Source organism: Vipera berus, assembly GCF_964194415.1.
Source record: "Vipera berus genome assembly, chromosome: 1".
NCBI classification, from domain to species: domain Eukaryota; kingdom Metazoa; phylum Chordata; class Lepidosauria; order Squamata; family Viperidae; genus Vipera; species Vipera berus.
In genome coordinates this window covers 322,591,426-322,608,603 of record NC_138202.1, presented here as the reverse complement: position 1 = coordinate 322,608,603, position 17,178 = coordinate 322,591,426, and the positions used below count along the sequence as shown (strand labels likewise).

The 17,178-nt window shown below is 38.0% G+C and overlaps 1 protein-coding gene across 3 annotated transcripts in view; it reads right to left on the bottom strand.

Annotated features, from left to right (window-relative positions):
- Positions 1-2,973: 2,973 nt before the first annotated feature.
- The window catches only part of ATL2 (atlastin GTPase 2), a 44,530-nt gene continuing 30,325 nt past the window's right edge, over positions 2,974-17,178 (bottom strand). For 2 of the 3 annotated variants that reach the window (XM_081312692.1, XM_081312694.1), the window contains 5 exons: positions 13,848-13,975; positions 12,010-12,066; positions 9,176-9,247; positions 5,885-6,316; positions 2,974-4,193 (listed from right to left, as the gene is read on the bottom strand). In XM_081312692.1, coding sequence (XP_081168818.1) covers positions 4,074-4,193; positions 5,885-6,316; positions 9,176-9,247; positions 12,010-12,066; positions 13,848-13,975 — 809 coding nt within the window. In that variant the 3' untranslated portion in view covers positions 2,974-4,073. Of the gene's footprint in view, positions 4,194-4,439; positions 4,661-5,884; positions 6,317-9,175; positions 9,248-12,009; positions 12,067-13,847; positions 13,976-17,178 lie in introns of all 3 variants that reach the window. The other variant, XM_081312693.1, reaches the window with a different exon arrangement.

Sequence of the window (17,178 nt, the reverse complement as noted above, 5' to 3'; positions counted from 1 at the left end):
ATATTACTTGGTAAGTTGGTTTTCTAGACTGCCAGTCAAGATTCAGGAGAATATTACCCTGCTTCTCTATCTTCTCTTTTAAATATACAAGCATACCAATGTGCATTTGAATAGTACAGATGATCATAATAATACAGATCATCCAGAAACTTTAAATTCAAGCTATCTTTTCTGAAAATACTCTTAGTATCTCTTGAACTCTAACCAGCATACTTATTTTTGCACACTATTGATGCAAAATTTTGATTTTGCAGTAATTTTAAAATGATTATTGGTTACTCCTACCAATATAGGACTAAGGATTTCCAATCCAATTTGACCCCAAAACAGCCTTAACTTTAAATTGTTTATCTAGTTAAAAGACGACAAAAACATTTATATGACCAGTAGAATCAGTAAATAGCTTGATGACACATAACCAATAGCTGCCAAATTGTCAAAATTTCTGATGGAACTTTGCAAGTTAGTCCTGAGTAGGGAAATGCATTTATAGCACAATGCATCTCCCTACTCTGAATTTTTAATACGTGGTAGGCAATTTTGAGTCCTGAGGATTGTACCTATACATGCCACTTTTACATGGCCACAGTCATTATTACCCTTCTTACAGAAAAGCAACATATATTACAATAGAAAAATAAAATGGAATTATTATTACTAATGGCAACAAAAGTGGTTATATTCAGCCCCCTATTCTACAGGCAAGCAGGAATCTTCCTCACATTTCTCTCAACAAAAGTGATTCTTTGTTCTCTAGCAATGAACCATTTGGGTCTGCAGTTATATGAAATCAGGAGTCATCTAAAAATATTTCCCACTCCCACCCTTAAAGTTTGGACAGAACACACTGACAAAGCACAAGTGTCCTACCTTTGGGGTAGGTAATAAGACACCAGATAATATTCAGCTATGTTGGTAGCAAACAGAATAAACAAACATACCTAATTTAGCTCCCTAGCAACTTTTTAAGGCAGTACATCCATTTATTCAACTTTGCCAACTGAATTCAGCTACCTGTATTGGAATAAAGTTTATTACATTTTTCCCTTGATTTGTGGTACAGTATGTGAACTTTGCATTATACTGAAGTGAGGTTTTTCAAGACTTACTTGGGGGAAAGGGGAAATTATATTTTTGGGGGGCACCATAACCGTTACAAGTACTGAAAGGTATATATGGCTCAAATCATTGAGGAACATGTGCAACTAACGTGTAATCAAAACCTGATCAGAAATGGATGTGTGTATGCCATTTTGGAGACTTGACCACCAGATTATCAGGTGTTTCAGCAGTTGTGACTTCAAGGCTGGGGGAAAGCATACTAACTAGAAGCCTTGCTGTGTGTAAGTGGCTGGATATGATTGTATTTGTATTGAATAACAGTTGGAAGGGACCTTGGAGTCCTTCTAGTCCAACCTCCTGCTCATGGAGATCCTACACCACTCCAGACGAGTGGCTGTCCAGTCTCTTCTTAAAAGCCTCCAGTGATGGAGCACAAACAACTTCTGAAGGCAAGTCATCCCACTTGATTCTTCTATCAGGAAATTTCTCCTTAGTTCTAGGTTGGTTCTTTCCTTGATTAGTTTCTGTCATGCCTCTGTCTGACTCCATCCCAAGGACTGTAGGGAAGAGCAAGCTGAGGCAGGCCAGGGCCCTTCAGGTTTGCAACAGGAAAGCCATAGTGCAAGCGAGGAGCAAGGCCCTCCCCCACCTGATCCTAGAACAAGGAGAGCAGAGGAGAATGGCAGGCTCAATTGCTCGGGAGGAGAGCGTCCCGGCCCACTTCACCACGCACACCTGAGGACTAAGATATAAGGAGACGCTGTGCGGTGGGGCATTTGCGGGGAACAAACGTGTTATCTGGAGATGTGAATTGTGCTCTTGTCTAACCTGGTCACTTTGAAATCCGGACTGGTCGGTTTCCTGCTTCACAACCACAGAAGACATTTCTGAGTCTTTCCTTACTGCAGGCAAGCCGAGAGTTAAAAGGACTATTTACATTTTTGTGTTATCTGTCTTGCCTGTGTGTATGTTGCTTGAACTCTTGCCAGCTTCTGTGGGAGCTTTTGGAGAAAATGGGCAATGATTAAAGAACTCTTTCTTTGCTAGTTGATTGCTTGCCTCTCTTCTGGGCCCATTTTCCATTCACTGCTTCTTGTCCTGCTTTCACATGCTTTGGGAGATAGGTTGACTTCTTCTTTGTAGCAGCCTCTCAAATATTGGAACACTGCTATATCTAGTCCTTTTCCCTAGACATACCCATTTCCTGCAACCGTTCATATTTTTTTGCTTCTACATGGAGTACATATGCGCCATCATGTTGAAGGTTCTCAGCCATCCAGGTAGACTTGTCTGGAAGTTGGATCAAACTAAAGAAGCTACTTAGATAACCAGTGAAATGTTTCAAACCAAAAAAGAAAAGACCAGTTGCTGAGACTCAACTTCCAGGCATGAGTGTCTTCAGTCATTTTATCTGTATTTGTAATTTTTACCTACATGGGCACTGTGGCTTTTTGGAGTACTGTAGTTATCACTTGTTTCTTTGTGCATCACCTAGAATCTGATGGTTTAAAGCTGGATAGAAAGTACCAAATTAGATTGAATTAAAACACAAGGAAAATGACAAACTCAAATTTAAACTTCAGAAATTTGGAAGCAGGCATCTAATGTATAAGAACTAAAGCTTCCCCTTAGTAATCTCCCAGACAGTGGTTCTCAACCTTGCCCTAAAGACCTCTGGGGGCCTGTGATGTTATCACAGGGGATCCACAAAGTCTTGAAGAAATGATTTAAATCTTGAATTAAGTCTTGGTTGTCTGTAGCCATAGTCCGTGGTCGAAAAACCTAACCTCAGTTAATTCTTGCTGGTAGCTGTTAGGATGTACTCGTCTTAATGACAAGAACTTATAAGAAAATTGTAAGTTTGCTTAACATTCTAAACAACAGTAGGTAATGCAGTGAATTACATTGTGTTTAAATAAAATCATGAATTTAATTTCATATATACACATTTGATTTTAATGTACCAGAAAATAAATTACAAGAAATAACTTTAAAATGTAACTGAAGACGATCACAACAAACATTCCCACTGATTTCCCATGGGATGAGATTGCAGTGTTCAAGGCAGGTAAATATCACAAATATATCAAAAAAACTAAATTATTTTTATGCATCCACACATTTACATGAGCCACAAACATTCCTTTACAGGGACTGTACTTAGCTTATCACAGAACCAGGTTTTGCCATAAACTACAAAACTTTTGATACAAAATTGTATTTATATATTTATATTTTATACATGCCCTGTGATTAAAAAAATAACTAGACACACTGTACAGACAATCTGAACTCATTGCTTTGTAGCTGTAGGAAACGGATTTTGTTATTTTTGGATGGATTTTTCCCCCCTCAGTAATAATGGCATATTGTATATACATATAGGCTAAAACTGCAGAGAAAAACAGCTCTTTTCATAATACGCATATCCTGCAAGACAAGGTCTCTAAACTGAAAAAAAGCAGGAAAATGTTATAGTTATCTCTAAATGAAACAGCTGTGGAGAACAATATACATGCATCTGGGTAATACTGGTAGAGAAGGCAATAATGCAAGAGCAGATAAATGAAGTGGCTCAAACATGAGTTCTCAGTTGACTGCTACTGCTGATATATCAACTGGACTCGTAAATGCTGAAAATTAAAACATTTAATGGGACTTTGTGTGATTATACATTCTATTAAAAGATTTCTGTATAGTTTTGATACTTCCCTGAAAAACCTTTTATAGTGGAAATAATGCCATAAATCAGACCCTGGTACAAAGAACCGTGGTTAAGATCTTCCCTTTCCATGACATTGTGGGAGCAAATCAAAGATAAACTCTTTAAAAAGTTCAGTTTCTTCTCTTGTACCCCCACCGTTATCTTCCCACAATATGATGGCAGTAAATTAGGAATCCAAGCAGACTAAACTACTGCTTTATAGTCAAATGTAAACTTTGGTTTATTGAGTTCTTGTTGTACAGCAAGCAAGTCTAGAATGGACAGGCAGATGAGATGAGGTGGGCTCTCAGTTTGTTTTTAATCTGGCATGCTGAGACATCTGTTCAGTCAGGCCTGCTTTGATAGAGTTTGTAACGGATTGTCTCATGTTATCCTCAATCATATTTTCCCCAAGAGGTTTTATAACCTGCAGTACAAGAAATGCGTAAAAATAAATTAACTAAAAGCATCTCAGATGGAAAACAAACACAAATTAAAATCATGGGAGTATGAAATGTATCCAAAGTGCAAAAGTACCAAAGCAAGAGAAAAAATGAGTTTTGCTACCAGCTTACAGTTAATAATTTACAGAGCAATAAATGGTTTCCTCCATTGGGTAGTTCACAGTCCATGTAACTTTATAGCTCCTAGAAGAGCAGGTGTAGTTTCATACCCTATAATGCAGCATCAGCCTGGTATGCTTATAGCATTTGTGTAAATTGCCCCAGCACAGTCCTGCTTACGAATTGTGAATGCTTTAGATAAAGAAAAAGGTAAAAATACTGGCTAATTTTTCTTCCTGTTATTGTTGGATGAGAGTCGCTGCCGTTGTGCTGAGGCAAGAGCATGGCGAAGCATTCGACGTCTAACAACTTCAAAGAGTTTGGAACACACCTAAAATATGAAGCAGGTTATTAGAAAGACAATTGGCAGAAACCAGAAAAGATACATGTGAGTAGCCTCCATTGATTTTTCTCACCTTCCTGGGACTCCTCTGAAGCAAAAAAGAAAGGGAAAAAAATACACAAGATGATTTAGAGTTAATAGCCTAGCGTATATGTGTGTTTGACACTATAGAAGAATAAATTTCCTTTTTGAAACTTAATACAATAATTCTGCAGGCTGGTTCTTAAACAGGTTAACAAATTTCTAAAAATAATGCAAAGTTAATGGAATAACTATTCCAGGGCTGATCTGGAATATAATTCTGTCTCTGAAATGCCACAATCGATTCCCTGGTTTCACTATAAAAGATAAGATCAGAATTCTGCTCAATTTATCATGACTTCATGGACTTCATGTGTTCTTCTGAATATTCTTTACCCATGACACAAATACATAGGTACTGTTTGGATGGACTAAAATGAATACATAAATATTTTTTGAACAGAAGCAGAAAGGTTAATAATTTCAACGTTTGTAAAGAAGTTAGAATTGGTCTGGAATTGAATCTTTCGCTACCCTGATGCCTGATCCTTCTATAACTACATTAATTTTCATTTGATTTCACTTCAGAGCATCATGCTGGCCATAGCAATAAATTTCTTCCTCTAGAAAGACAAACATGCGTCTATTAGCGTAACAATGGATAATTCAAGAAAGGGCTCTACCTTTACTGCAGATGCAAAAAGAAGCTTTTATAAAGACAAAAACCAACTACTGCATCTAACCATTCTTCCTTCTCTCTCAGCTGTTTTTGGTAGATTTGCCCTCGCTCACTTCTTAGACCTAGGTACTGGGCAGCGTTTTGATGACTTTCTCAAAGCTTAGACTTGCAATATCTAGTCTTGCCAACTAGATAGGGAGGGTATTGTACACCATGATCTATAACTAGATAAGGATTCACAATTATGGACTTTCAAATGTCCGCTTCCAGAAATTCCATTCTTTATACTAACATACATGAATCTCTTTTCTTAAGGTTTTCTTAGGTACATACTTAAGCACCAGGAATGATATTCTAAATTGATTTCAACTGTTATTTTTATAAGGTTTTTTTCTCCTGGTTTGCATTCTATCTTTGGCGTACATTCATATTGAATAGGCTTTTATATCAATGCTTGCGTACTAACAATTAAACTCTGTTTTTTTCAAGTGAGTAGATAAATGGATACCAACCTGTTCCCATAGTACTTCTGCCATCTGATCAATGAGTGTTCCAATTTCTCTGCATTCCCCAGAGTATTTAACATATGCCCATGTACAAAGAGAGACAAGTGTTATGGCCATCACAAGGTTACACAGGGTTGCTATGGAGTTCATGCCAAGGAATCCAGTCAGTCCTGAGATTATATACATAGCAAACATGACAACAAATAGAGTCGCTGGTGTACGAGCAGCATAGAAGAGGTTTTTGCCATCATTGTGCTTCACAAAGTTTCCATAGATTTCATCAAGCTCCTCTTCAAGCTGGTCCTGGTAACGACGACAGAACTCCTCACCTCCCATCTTCTTCACAGAACGGAAATGTTTGATTGCCAATCCTTTACGATCTTGGTGCTTTTGTTCTAAGTCTGCAGGTGCTATGTAAGGCTTATCTCCACCACAAACCTGTTGGGAAGAATTGACCTATTAGCTTACAGAATCTAGAACAGTTCTACAATTACAGCACTGCTAAAAATATTAAGTACCACTAAAAATTAATATGTTGGACTAAGACTGTGGAGATCCAAGGTCAAATCCTTAATCATGTACAGAATCATGGGCCAATCAGTATCTCTCAACGTACAGGCATTCTTCGAAATACAACCACAAATAAGCCAAAATCTCTGTTTCTAAGTGAGACAATTGTTAAGTGAGTTTTACAACCTTTCTTGCCATAATTGTTAAATGAATCACTGCAGTTGTAAAGTTAGTAACATGGCTGTTAAGTGAATCTGGCTTCCCCACTCACTTTGCTTGTCAGAAGGTCACAAAAGGTGATCCCAGGACACTGCAACTGTCATAAATATGAGTCAGTTGCCAAGCATCAGAATTTTGATCATGTGACCATGGGGATGCTGCACCGGTTGTAAGTATGAAAAACAGTCATAAATCACTTTTTCCAGTGCTGTTATAACTTCGAACAGTCACTAAATGAATGTTTGTAAGTCAAGGACTATCTGTAGCCATTTTCATAGTCCAGATAAACTGCAGGTGAAAAGCCAGGTGAGCCACCATGAGGTTCTTAAGGAGATAGAAATATAATAAATAAAAATAATAAAGGAGTGAAGCTTTCCTTTACTGCCCTTATAGCATAGCATAGCATAGCATAACATAGCATAGTATAATTGCTTGAAAATTCAGAGAGCACTTTAAAAAACAGTTGTTGTTGACTAAATCAATTGGATGCATTGTAAAATAAAGGCACATTTTATTTCACAGATCTGTAATATCACCAAAATAGCCAATCCAGATCCATCAGAACTGCATGACCTGAGGAAGTTATCTGAGGGGTTGATACAGTTATAGTCATTAACTATAGATAAAACATAGGGTTGCACGTTTCTCTAATAACACTGCTAGGAGGCACTTTTCATTTTCTTTAACCCCAGCCATGTTCTGTTCATAATAAAATTTTTGGTTTAAAAACTGAATCTGAATATCAGCAAGAGCCTACACTGTGGTAATGAGGATGGCAAAACGTTATTTCTCTGCCCTTATTGGGTCTGCTAATAGTGACCCAATGGCCCTGTTTGGAATGATGGGGAAGGGGCTGGGCTGCAGGATCATCTGCAGGGCCACAATGAACAACAGTCATGTTATCTGGTAGATAAAGTCAATCAGATTCAGAGTTGGACTCCAACTAGGCAAGTAAACGAGTTCCCTAGGCAATCTTGTAATGTTATCTGAGTTCAATTTGGACCCCTGAGGAAATGGATATGATCCTCCTGTCTGTTAGTTGGGGCGCTTGTTTGTTAGATCTGGCCCCTATTGGTTTAAGGCATCCCAGGAGCTGACCAACAGCTGCACTGGTTGCCAGTTAGATTCCTGGTGCCATTCAAAATGCTGCAGTTATCTTTAAAACTCTTTCTGGTCATAAGATTTAGATACCTAAGGGACCATTTCTCTCCAACTATTTCTGCCTGGCCTATACATTCTAGCAGAGAGTACACTGCAAATGCCTTCCATTTAATTTTATGGAACAGAGGAAGCTTCCTTCTCTGTCATGGCTCCACCTTTTGGAACAGCATTCCCCTCCCCAGAGATACAGATAGTGCCTTCTCTCCTGGATTTCCAAAAAGTCCTGAAGTCTGAAGCCTGGGTTTAATGTATTTTTGGGTCCCTGTTTTATTCTCTGTTATTATAATAGCTGTTTGAATCTAGGTGTGTATGCTTTTAACTGTTTTTATTGTTTTTGGATTCCTTAAGCCATCCTGAGTATACCAGAATGGGTGGTTATAACAAATTCAAATCTATTTTTTTTAAAAAAATATTCTTGCTTCTATACAAACCAAAACAAATCAGCATCTGACCCTTATTTAAAATGCCAAAGGTACACTTGTGACCTCAATGAGAATATGACTGGTAACACAAAAAACATTTAAACCAAAGCAAAACACGTTATTTTATGGCTTAAATCAATTTCTGAACCCAAACTATACTGCTCTGCGTTCTTTACAAAATAGTTAATAATCCAGTTTATAGTGCTGATTTCATAATATTTTCCAGAACAGTCCTATTTCTGTACCATATCCTAGATTAGACCACCCTTTCTCAACCTTTATAATCTGAAGGAACCCTTGAAGTAATTTTCAGGCTTCAGGGAATCCCTCCATAAAAATAGGGGGAAAAATGTGAAAACTTCTCAACACAATTCTTTTAACCTAAAACACTTTCCACCATTTACAACAACAGTAAAGCAGCAGCCAAGTAGCTGGGTCACAGCATGTTAAAATTCTTACCAAGAGGGCAAGTACTGCACAATACATGAAGTAATAAAAAAAATCACAATCTCTTGTTGAACTAGCAATCTCTCACAGAACTCTGGGTTTTTGCAGAATTCCAGCAGAAAAAGACTGGATTAGGCTAAGCCTATAACTTCAAATAAGGGATGCGGTGGCTCAGTGGGTTAGGACGCTGAGCTTGTTGATCAGAAGGTCGGCAGTTTGGCGGGTCGAATCCCAAGTGCCACGTAACCGCCTGTTACTCGTCCCAGCTTCTGCCCACCCAGCAGTTCGAAAGCACGTAAAAATGCAAGTAGAAAAATAGGGACCACTACGGTGGGAAGGTAACAGTGTTCCATGCGCCTTTGGCGTCTAGTGATGCCAGCCACATGACCACGGAGACGTCCTCGGACAAGCGCTGGCTCTTCGGCTTTGAAACGGAGATGAGCACCGCCCCCTAGTGTTGGAAACGACTAGCACGCATGTGCGGGGGAACCTTTACCTTTACCTTATAACTTCAAATAAATTCATATAAAAACTCTACCTGTTCCATTTCTTTGTTGTAAGTATCTTTTGCACCAGCTACTGCAGCAAGGTTGTTGGCTTCTGCTGTTGCCTATAGTAATAATAGCAGTAGTAATAAAAGTAGTGATGGTAATAATAATACAAAAGGTAGTAATAATGCTAATAATATTAACAAAAACCCCCACTTTTGACAGTTTGTATGAGTTTCTGTAATAGTTTTCATACATCCTTTAAAAATGCAAATATATTTAAAAATTTTATGATCTATAGTTTTACACTGTGAATTCTGATAGCCACTTTGCAATCTCAGATTTATAAATAATCAGTTAATAAGTTTATAAGTAATTTTGTAAGTTAGAATGCCAATATTTTTCAATTAAAAAGGAGCTTTTATCAAACTTTGGTTCTAGATATATTAAACTACAACTCCTAAGAAAACCAAGATCATGGCATCCGGCCCTCTCAATTCCTGGCAAATAGATGGGGAAGAAATGGAGGTAGTGACAGATTTTATTTTCTGGGGCTCCAAGATCACCTCAGATGGGGACTGCAGCCAAGAAATTAAAAGTCGCTTGCTCCTGGGGAGGAAAGCCATGGCAAATCTAGACAGCACACTAAAAAGCAGAGACATCACCCTGCCAACAAAAGTGCATATAGTCAAGGCTATGGTCTTCCTAGTTGCAATGTATGGCAGTGAAAGTTGGACCATAAGAAAGGCTGAGCGCCAAAGAATTGAAGCCTTTGAACTATGGTGCTGGAGAAGACTCCTGCGAGTCCCTTGGACTGCAAGGCGATCAAACCGGTCAGTCCTAGAGGAGATCAACCCTGACTGCTCTTTAGAAGGCCAGATCCTGAAGTTGAAACTCAAATACTTTGGCCACATGATGAGAAGGAAGAACTCACTGGAGAAGAGCCTAATGCTGGGAAAGGTTGAGGGGACGACAGAGAATTAGGTGGTTGGATGGAGTCACTGAAGCAGTAGGCGTGAGCCTAAATGGACTCCAGAAGATGGTAGAGGACAGGAAGGCCTGGGGTCTTGTCCATGGGGTCGTGATGGGTCGGACACGACTTCACAACTAACAACAACAAAATCCCCACAACTGGGGAAATGTCAGGTCCCCAAAGAAATGTATTTTAACCCTATGCCTATTTTCTACTTCTGTAGCCTTTCTTTGTGACCTGCCATTCTGATGAGAGGGGGGAGCTTTGGGATTGCTTTGCACTGTGTACTATGATGCCCTTCCCCCAGGGGATGGAAAAAAGTGAGAAAGACCTTGAGGAGCCTGCTGAAAAGACCAATTACCAAAACACCATGCCACCTGTGGATTGGCTGGGATTCAATGGGACACTGGGGGGAAAAGTACTGAATGTTGCTTTTAATATACTGCTTTGTGGGTATTTATCTCAGACCTCGCCTTGATTCCCTGCTGCCACTAGCCCCTAATAAAAGTTCCTTTTGAGACAATGCCTGTTTCAAGCGTTCTGCTTTCTTGGGTGGCTTAGTTGAGGTAGGTCCTTACAGGAAGACTTCTTGAAAGGAAGAGAAAGATAGACTTCAAGCTTGCAAGATCTCCATTCCTTTTTACTAAACTACTGAAGACTAGGGACAGATTCAAAATTATGGCTAAGCCTATTATTCAGGAAGCCATTTACACCTAAGAGATATTTGCATTGCTGTTAATGAGAGATATGTTGATATTATAGAATTTGGTGACCAGAGATCCTTAATGATCTTGTTGTGATTCAGCGTCAGCCTGTGGTTTCGGCAACTGAGTCTGATGATTCTGAAGAGGAGGAGGAGGAGGAGGAGGAGGAGGAGGAGGAGGAGGGGTTTGGAAAGCCTTTGGTGTCAGAGGAAGGTTCTGATGCAGTGCAGAACTCTCAGCCTGGCCCCTCTCGTCTTGTTCCTCCTCAGACTCAGCTGTGTGAGCACGAGGGATTGGAAGAAGATGATCCACAGCTGGCTCTGTTCAGGGACGCTAGGAGTAGGAGGCAATCTAGCAGAGCAGAACAGAGGAAAGCAATGAGGCAACTTGGGAGAAGGCAATGAGAAGCCATGCCTTGGGATTGCTGATAAAAGGGGAATGTGTGGGAGGTGCTGGTTGCTCAAAGCAACCGTTTGAAGATCTTCTGCTAGAGTCCTGGTCTGTTATTCTTGTTTAACTCTTGTTTAACCTTTTGGTTTAAGTCTTGTTTGAATTTTTTGTTTAACTTTTGTTTGAACTCTTTGTAAAATTTGGTTGGGTTTTTTCCAGCCTGTTGATTATAAAAAGGAGTTGTCCCTGACATTCAAACAGGGCCGGTCGTAGGCTGGAACAGAACAGATCTACTACTAGCTATCAAAGTAAAGATCCTTATCTATCTTTTGTCTATCTCTAATCTCAATATACTTGACGGGATTTCACAAAGAAAGCCATCTTGTAAATTACATTTTCAATGTTTGTCCTGGTAGTCAAAGCTCAATATTGGCATCTATGTACTCTTTCTTCAATATTTGCATCTCAGTTAAAAGTGCAGACTGGAAAAGATTTCTGTCAAGATCCTACATTAATTAGTGAAAAATCCAGCCATTCCTTTAAATTTACAAGTATGCCAGAAGCAGCTAGAATTCAATGACATACAACTAAACGATCCTACAATTTGAAGCTTAGACTAAAAACTGTAATCAAATGTGGATTAGTCCCACGTGAAAGGCATAATACATTCTACAGTCAAGTCTGAAATATCAGATTTAACCTTACTGATCCCCTGTTCTTGAATAAGATTTCAAATGTCTCTAGCTTGCCTTGGTATGCCATGAATAAATTGTTTCACATTACATGCTTCCACAGATAGTTATATATAAAATTTTACCTGCAGCATTGATTTAGGATGAGGTAATTCCTCTCCTTGATAGATTTTAATATAAGCCTGAAAATGAAATAAGTATTTTACAGTCTAGACTTAAAAACAATACTTTTACAAAGAAAAATCTAAATCTTTTAAATTTAAATTTACATTTAAATTCAAATGTATTTAAATGAAAGTGACTGGATAAAGTAGTTCACCAATGTTATTTTAAACAAATCAAGAGTTTAATGTGTTGTTAATAATAGTCAACATAAACTGAATATATACAATATAGCAGGAATACAAGAAAATTATGATTTATTAAAGTTGCTTCTCATAATGTTGCTGTACTTAGTATGCTGCTTGAAAGAGTTTCTATTAAATAGTAAAGTTTCTCACACACAAACTCAAGGCAGTTAACACCCCAAATCTGCCTCTTTTGGATAACTGCATATAATTGTTATTAATAATGATGGTCTGTGACTGTAATAAAAAATGATTAATAATTGTTATTATTGCCTAACCTTGGGACAAATGCTGCAACAAAGACAGTATTGATAATTATATTTGAAGTACATTATAGATTATCCTAAAACAGTATACAGTGCATTCAGAAAGCATTCAGATCCCCTTCACTTTTGTCAATTTTGTTATGCTGCAGCCTGATTCTACAGTTGTTGAAATTTTTTTCTCATTAATTTACATTAAGTACCCATAATAATAAAATGAAAACAAAATTTTAGAAATGTCTGTGAATTTATTAAAAAGAAAACACTGAAATATCACATTGGCATACATATTCAGACCCTTCACTCAGTATTTTGCTGAAGCACCTTTGGCAGCAATTACAGCCTTGAGTCTTTTTGGATATGATGCGACAAGCTTTGCATACCTGGATAGGGGGATTTTCTGCCATTCTTCCTTGCAAAGCCTCTCAAGTTCAATAAGGTTGGATGGTGACCACTGATTGACAGCCATTGTGAGGTCCCTTCAGAGATGTTCAATAGGGTTCAGGACAGGTCTCTGGCTGGGCCACTCTAGGACATTCAGAGTTGTCCCTAAGCCACTCGTGTGTTGTCTTGCTTGTGTGCTTAGGATCATTGTCATGTTGGAAAGTGAACCTTTGGCCTAGTTCTAAGCGCTATGGAACAGGTTTTCATTGAGAATATTCCTGTACTTTGCTCCATTCAGCTTTCCCTCAACTCTGACCAGTCTCCCAATCCCTGCTGCTGAAAAACACCCCACAGCATAATGCTGCCACCACCATAATTCACTGTTGGGATGATATTGGGATGGCGATGAGCTGTGCCTGATTTCCTCCAGACATAATGTTTAGAATTGAGGCCAGACCATTCAATCTTGGTTTCATCAGACCAGAGAATCTTCTTATATTATAGCCTTCTCCAGATCTGTGCCTTTCAATAATCCTGTCTCTGAGCTTTGCATGCAGTTCCTTTGACCTGATATTTCACTTTTTTTCTTTTTAATAAATGTACAGACATTTCTACAATTCTGTTTTCACTTTGTCATTATGGGGTACTGAGTGTAGATTAATGAGAAAAAATGAATTTCAACAACTGTAGAATCAGGCTGTAGCATAACAAAAATGACAAAAGTGAAGGGGGTTTGAATACTTTCTCAAGTATGGATAGTTGTCTATTGTTTTTTGTTGACCAATTTCTTTGATTGTTTGCTCTAGTAGAATGTACCTTTGTGAATATACAGTGCATTCAGAAAGGCTTGGCTTTGAATATATTAACCATAGTATGTGAATAATGGAATACTACAGCATATCTAATCCTTTCATGATTAAAAATTTACAAGAAAATAAATTTATTTAAAGCATGGAGTAATGATTGTACCTTAAAATATTGCACAAGATCTCTACAAGTCACTTTTGAGCCACTAATTTCTTTTTCTACCAGATTTTCAGGAGCAAGCAGCAAAGGAATCAGATTCCGCAACTCTTTCTTAAACTCTTCATCAATATCTGGTGGAATTAATAAAAATGGTGTAAGAAATTTTATTCAATTAATGCAAATTCTTTTCTTTTCAAAATCACCAAGGTAATATTAATGGAACTATCCTAACTTTGTTAAAAACATCCCCAAAGCATGAAAACTTAGTCAAATGTGGATTGCTAATTTATGAAACATTAAATCTTCATAAAGAATTAATATACAATGTATTCTTCATTAAAAAATATATCATCAGAAGACACTATATATACTCTATAAACTCAAGATAAGCCAATTCTTGCATTTTTAACCAAAATATCAAGAAAAATGTGCCACCCACAGATAAGGTGAGCCTCATAATGTTCATGTTTCAGTAAAGGAGAATATTTGTGGCTCAAGATTGAAATGAGGGGTTCTTGGTGCTCTTTGAGCTTGGCTGTTTTCTTGCAGAGTAAGCTCCTTACTAGCACTGATATTACCTAGTTTGAATAATGAAATGTCTATAAGAAAATAACCAAGCTCAAGAGAGCACAAAGTTCATGTTTCAATTTTCACAATTGGCTTACCCAAGGATGAAACATTTTTCATACTGTTTTGGTTAAAAATTATAGGGCTGGCTTATCCATGGATGGCTTATACAAAAGTATATATGGAATACCTGGGTACTTTAAAAAGTGGTACTATACATACTTGCAGCTAAGCTCATTCATCGATAAGCCAAATCCAATTTTTGGGATATATTTTAATACCTAAACTTTTTGGCTTACCCATAAATATTTACGGTATGTAGTATCTTTTATATTCAGAAAGTAAGACAAAAAGTAGAATGCCTGAAGAAAAAGAAAGTACAAATCATGTGAATGCAAGTTATGCATCAAGTTCAGTAAGTAGATATATCTGCATATCTTTACAGGATGCTTATCAATAATGAGAAAATATATAGAAAATAATATGTAAGTTATGTAAATATTGGCAAAAAAGACAATGTTAGCCAAAAAACCCAAAAATTATAAAAAAAATTAGTGAATTTAACCATTATGTATAAGAATATACTTCTGTCTACCTTGTTTTATGGAAGTGAATGTTGGGCATGTCAGGAAAAACTTAGAAGGTAAATAAAGTAGGAATAATACCCTTCAGAAATGCATGTGATAAAACGAAAAGAGAAAGGTTCAAGGATGAACAGCAAATGAATGAATTAGGACTGAAAACTAACTGAACATCCAGGATGAAAATAGTAAATATAGATCGTTGTATTATAGAAACTAAATCAGGATCAAATTCTATGAAAGAACATTGAATGCATCAATAGGAAGAGGAAAACTGAGAGAAGGATTAGAATCATGAGATTTAGATGAGATCATAAGATGAGATATTCAAAAAAGAAATGTAAAGTTTAAAGAACAAAAGAAAGATATAAAGGGGTATAAAATTATGGCGAAAGCTAAGGGAGGATGGAAAGATATCATGAATAGTATTATAATCTAGATTTAGATATTTTATCTCACAATTCTAATTTATCTGGCTTAGTATTTCTTACTCCATTTTTGTACTTTGTATCACATGACTTAACACAAAAGAGAACAATGTGTGTGTGTTTGTATAAATTTGGTTTAAAATGTATGTAAGTTGAAATTGTATTAATTCATAAAATTATTACAAAAATGCAAACCTACAAATTATGCATTAAGGATGGTCATCACTTTACTGAAGTTTTATTTATTTATTTATTATTGGGACTTATATGCCGCCCTATCTCCCGAAGGACTCAGAGCGGCTAACAACAGTAACATATAATAAATACAGAAGTTAAGATAAAAATTAAAATTAAGGGCCTCTGTACAATAAATTAAAATTAAAATTAAAATAAATTAAAAGTTAGAGTTAAAAATTAAAAACATAATTAAAATCCCTGTCAGTCCAGGTCAGCCAGGTGGAAAAGGAGTGTTTTGAGGCTGCGGCGAAAGGACCGGAGATCTTGGACCATTCGAAGCTCATGGGGGAGCTGGTTCCACAGGGCTGGCACTCCCACAGAGAAGGCCCTCCCCCTGGGGGTCGCCAGCCGACATTGTTTAGCCGACGGTACCCTGAGGAGGCCTTCTCTGTGTGAGCGTACTGGGCGATGGGAATTCGTTCCTGGCAGCAGATGATCCTGTAAGTATCCTGGTCCTAAGCCATGTAGGGCTTTAAAGGTAAGTACCAGCACCTTAAATCTCACCCGGAGGGCAACCGGTAACCAATGCAGCTCACACAGGAGGGGTGTAATATGGGAGTATTGGGGTGCTCCCATCACTACCCGTGCAGCCGCATTCTGCACCAGCTGAAGCCTCCGGGTGGTCTTTAAGGGCAGCCCCACGTAGAGAGCATTGCAGTAATCTATACGGGAGGTAACGAGTGCGTGGGTGACTGTGTGTAGGGCATCTCGGTCCAGGAAGGGGTGTAACTGGCGTACCAGGCGAATCTGGGCAAATGCCCCCCCTAGCCACGACTCCAATATGATCTTTAAAACTGAGTCGTGAATCCAGGAGGACGCCCAGATTGCGTGCTCTATCAACAGGAGGTAACATCTCTCCTCCTATAACCAAAGATGGAACCTCTTGGACTAAACGAGATGCCGGTATGTAAAGCCACTGTCTTGGCCGGGTGGAGCCGGAGCCTGTTCTTTCCCATCCAAATCTGTACCGCTTCCAGGCAACGGGACATCACATTGAGGGCATCACTGGGTTGGTTCGGGGTGGAGATGAAAAGCTGGGTATCATCAGCATATTGATGATACCTTACCCCGAAGCCATGGATGATCTCTCCCAGCGGCTTTTCTTTTATTTAGTTTTCTTTTATTAAGAGGCCATTTTGTGACTGCAGACAGTGTTTATAAACTTCCAGATTAGTCATGGTCTCAAATCCAAAGCCTAATTCAGACGAAACGGAAAACTGGCTTTCATATTCTTTGGCCTCTCACAACTATCTTTTGGTACCATAACAAAGATATGGGAAACCGTTGCTTCTTGTTGTTTAAACAGGCTTCAGATTCCAACTTATTTTGCAGGAAACAGTGTAGTGAATTGTTCAAACAGGTTGAAGGGGAGAAGAGACAATTTGGAATTTTCATTTTCACAGCAGGAAATCGTGATTACTTATCCAATATCAGCTAAGTTATAATTTTTTTAAAAAAACATTGAACTTTGATAGGATGCCTGCTCTATAAGTTGGCAAGCAACATCAATTTCAGTATTCA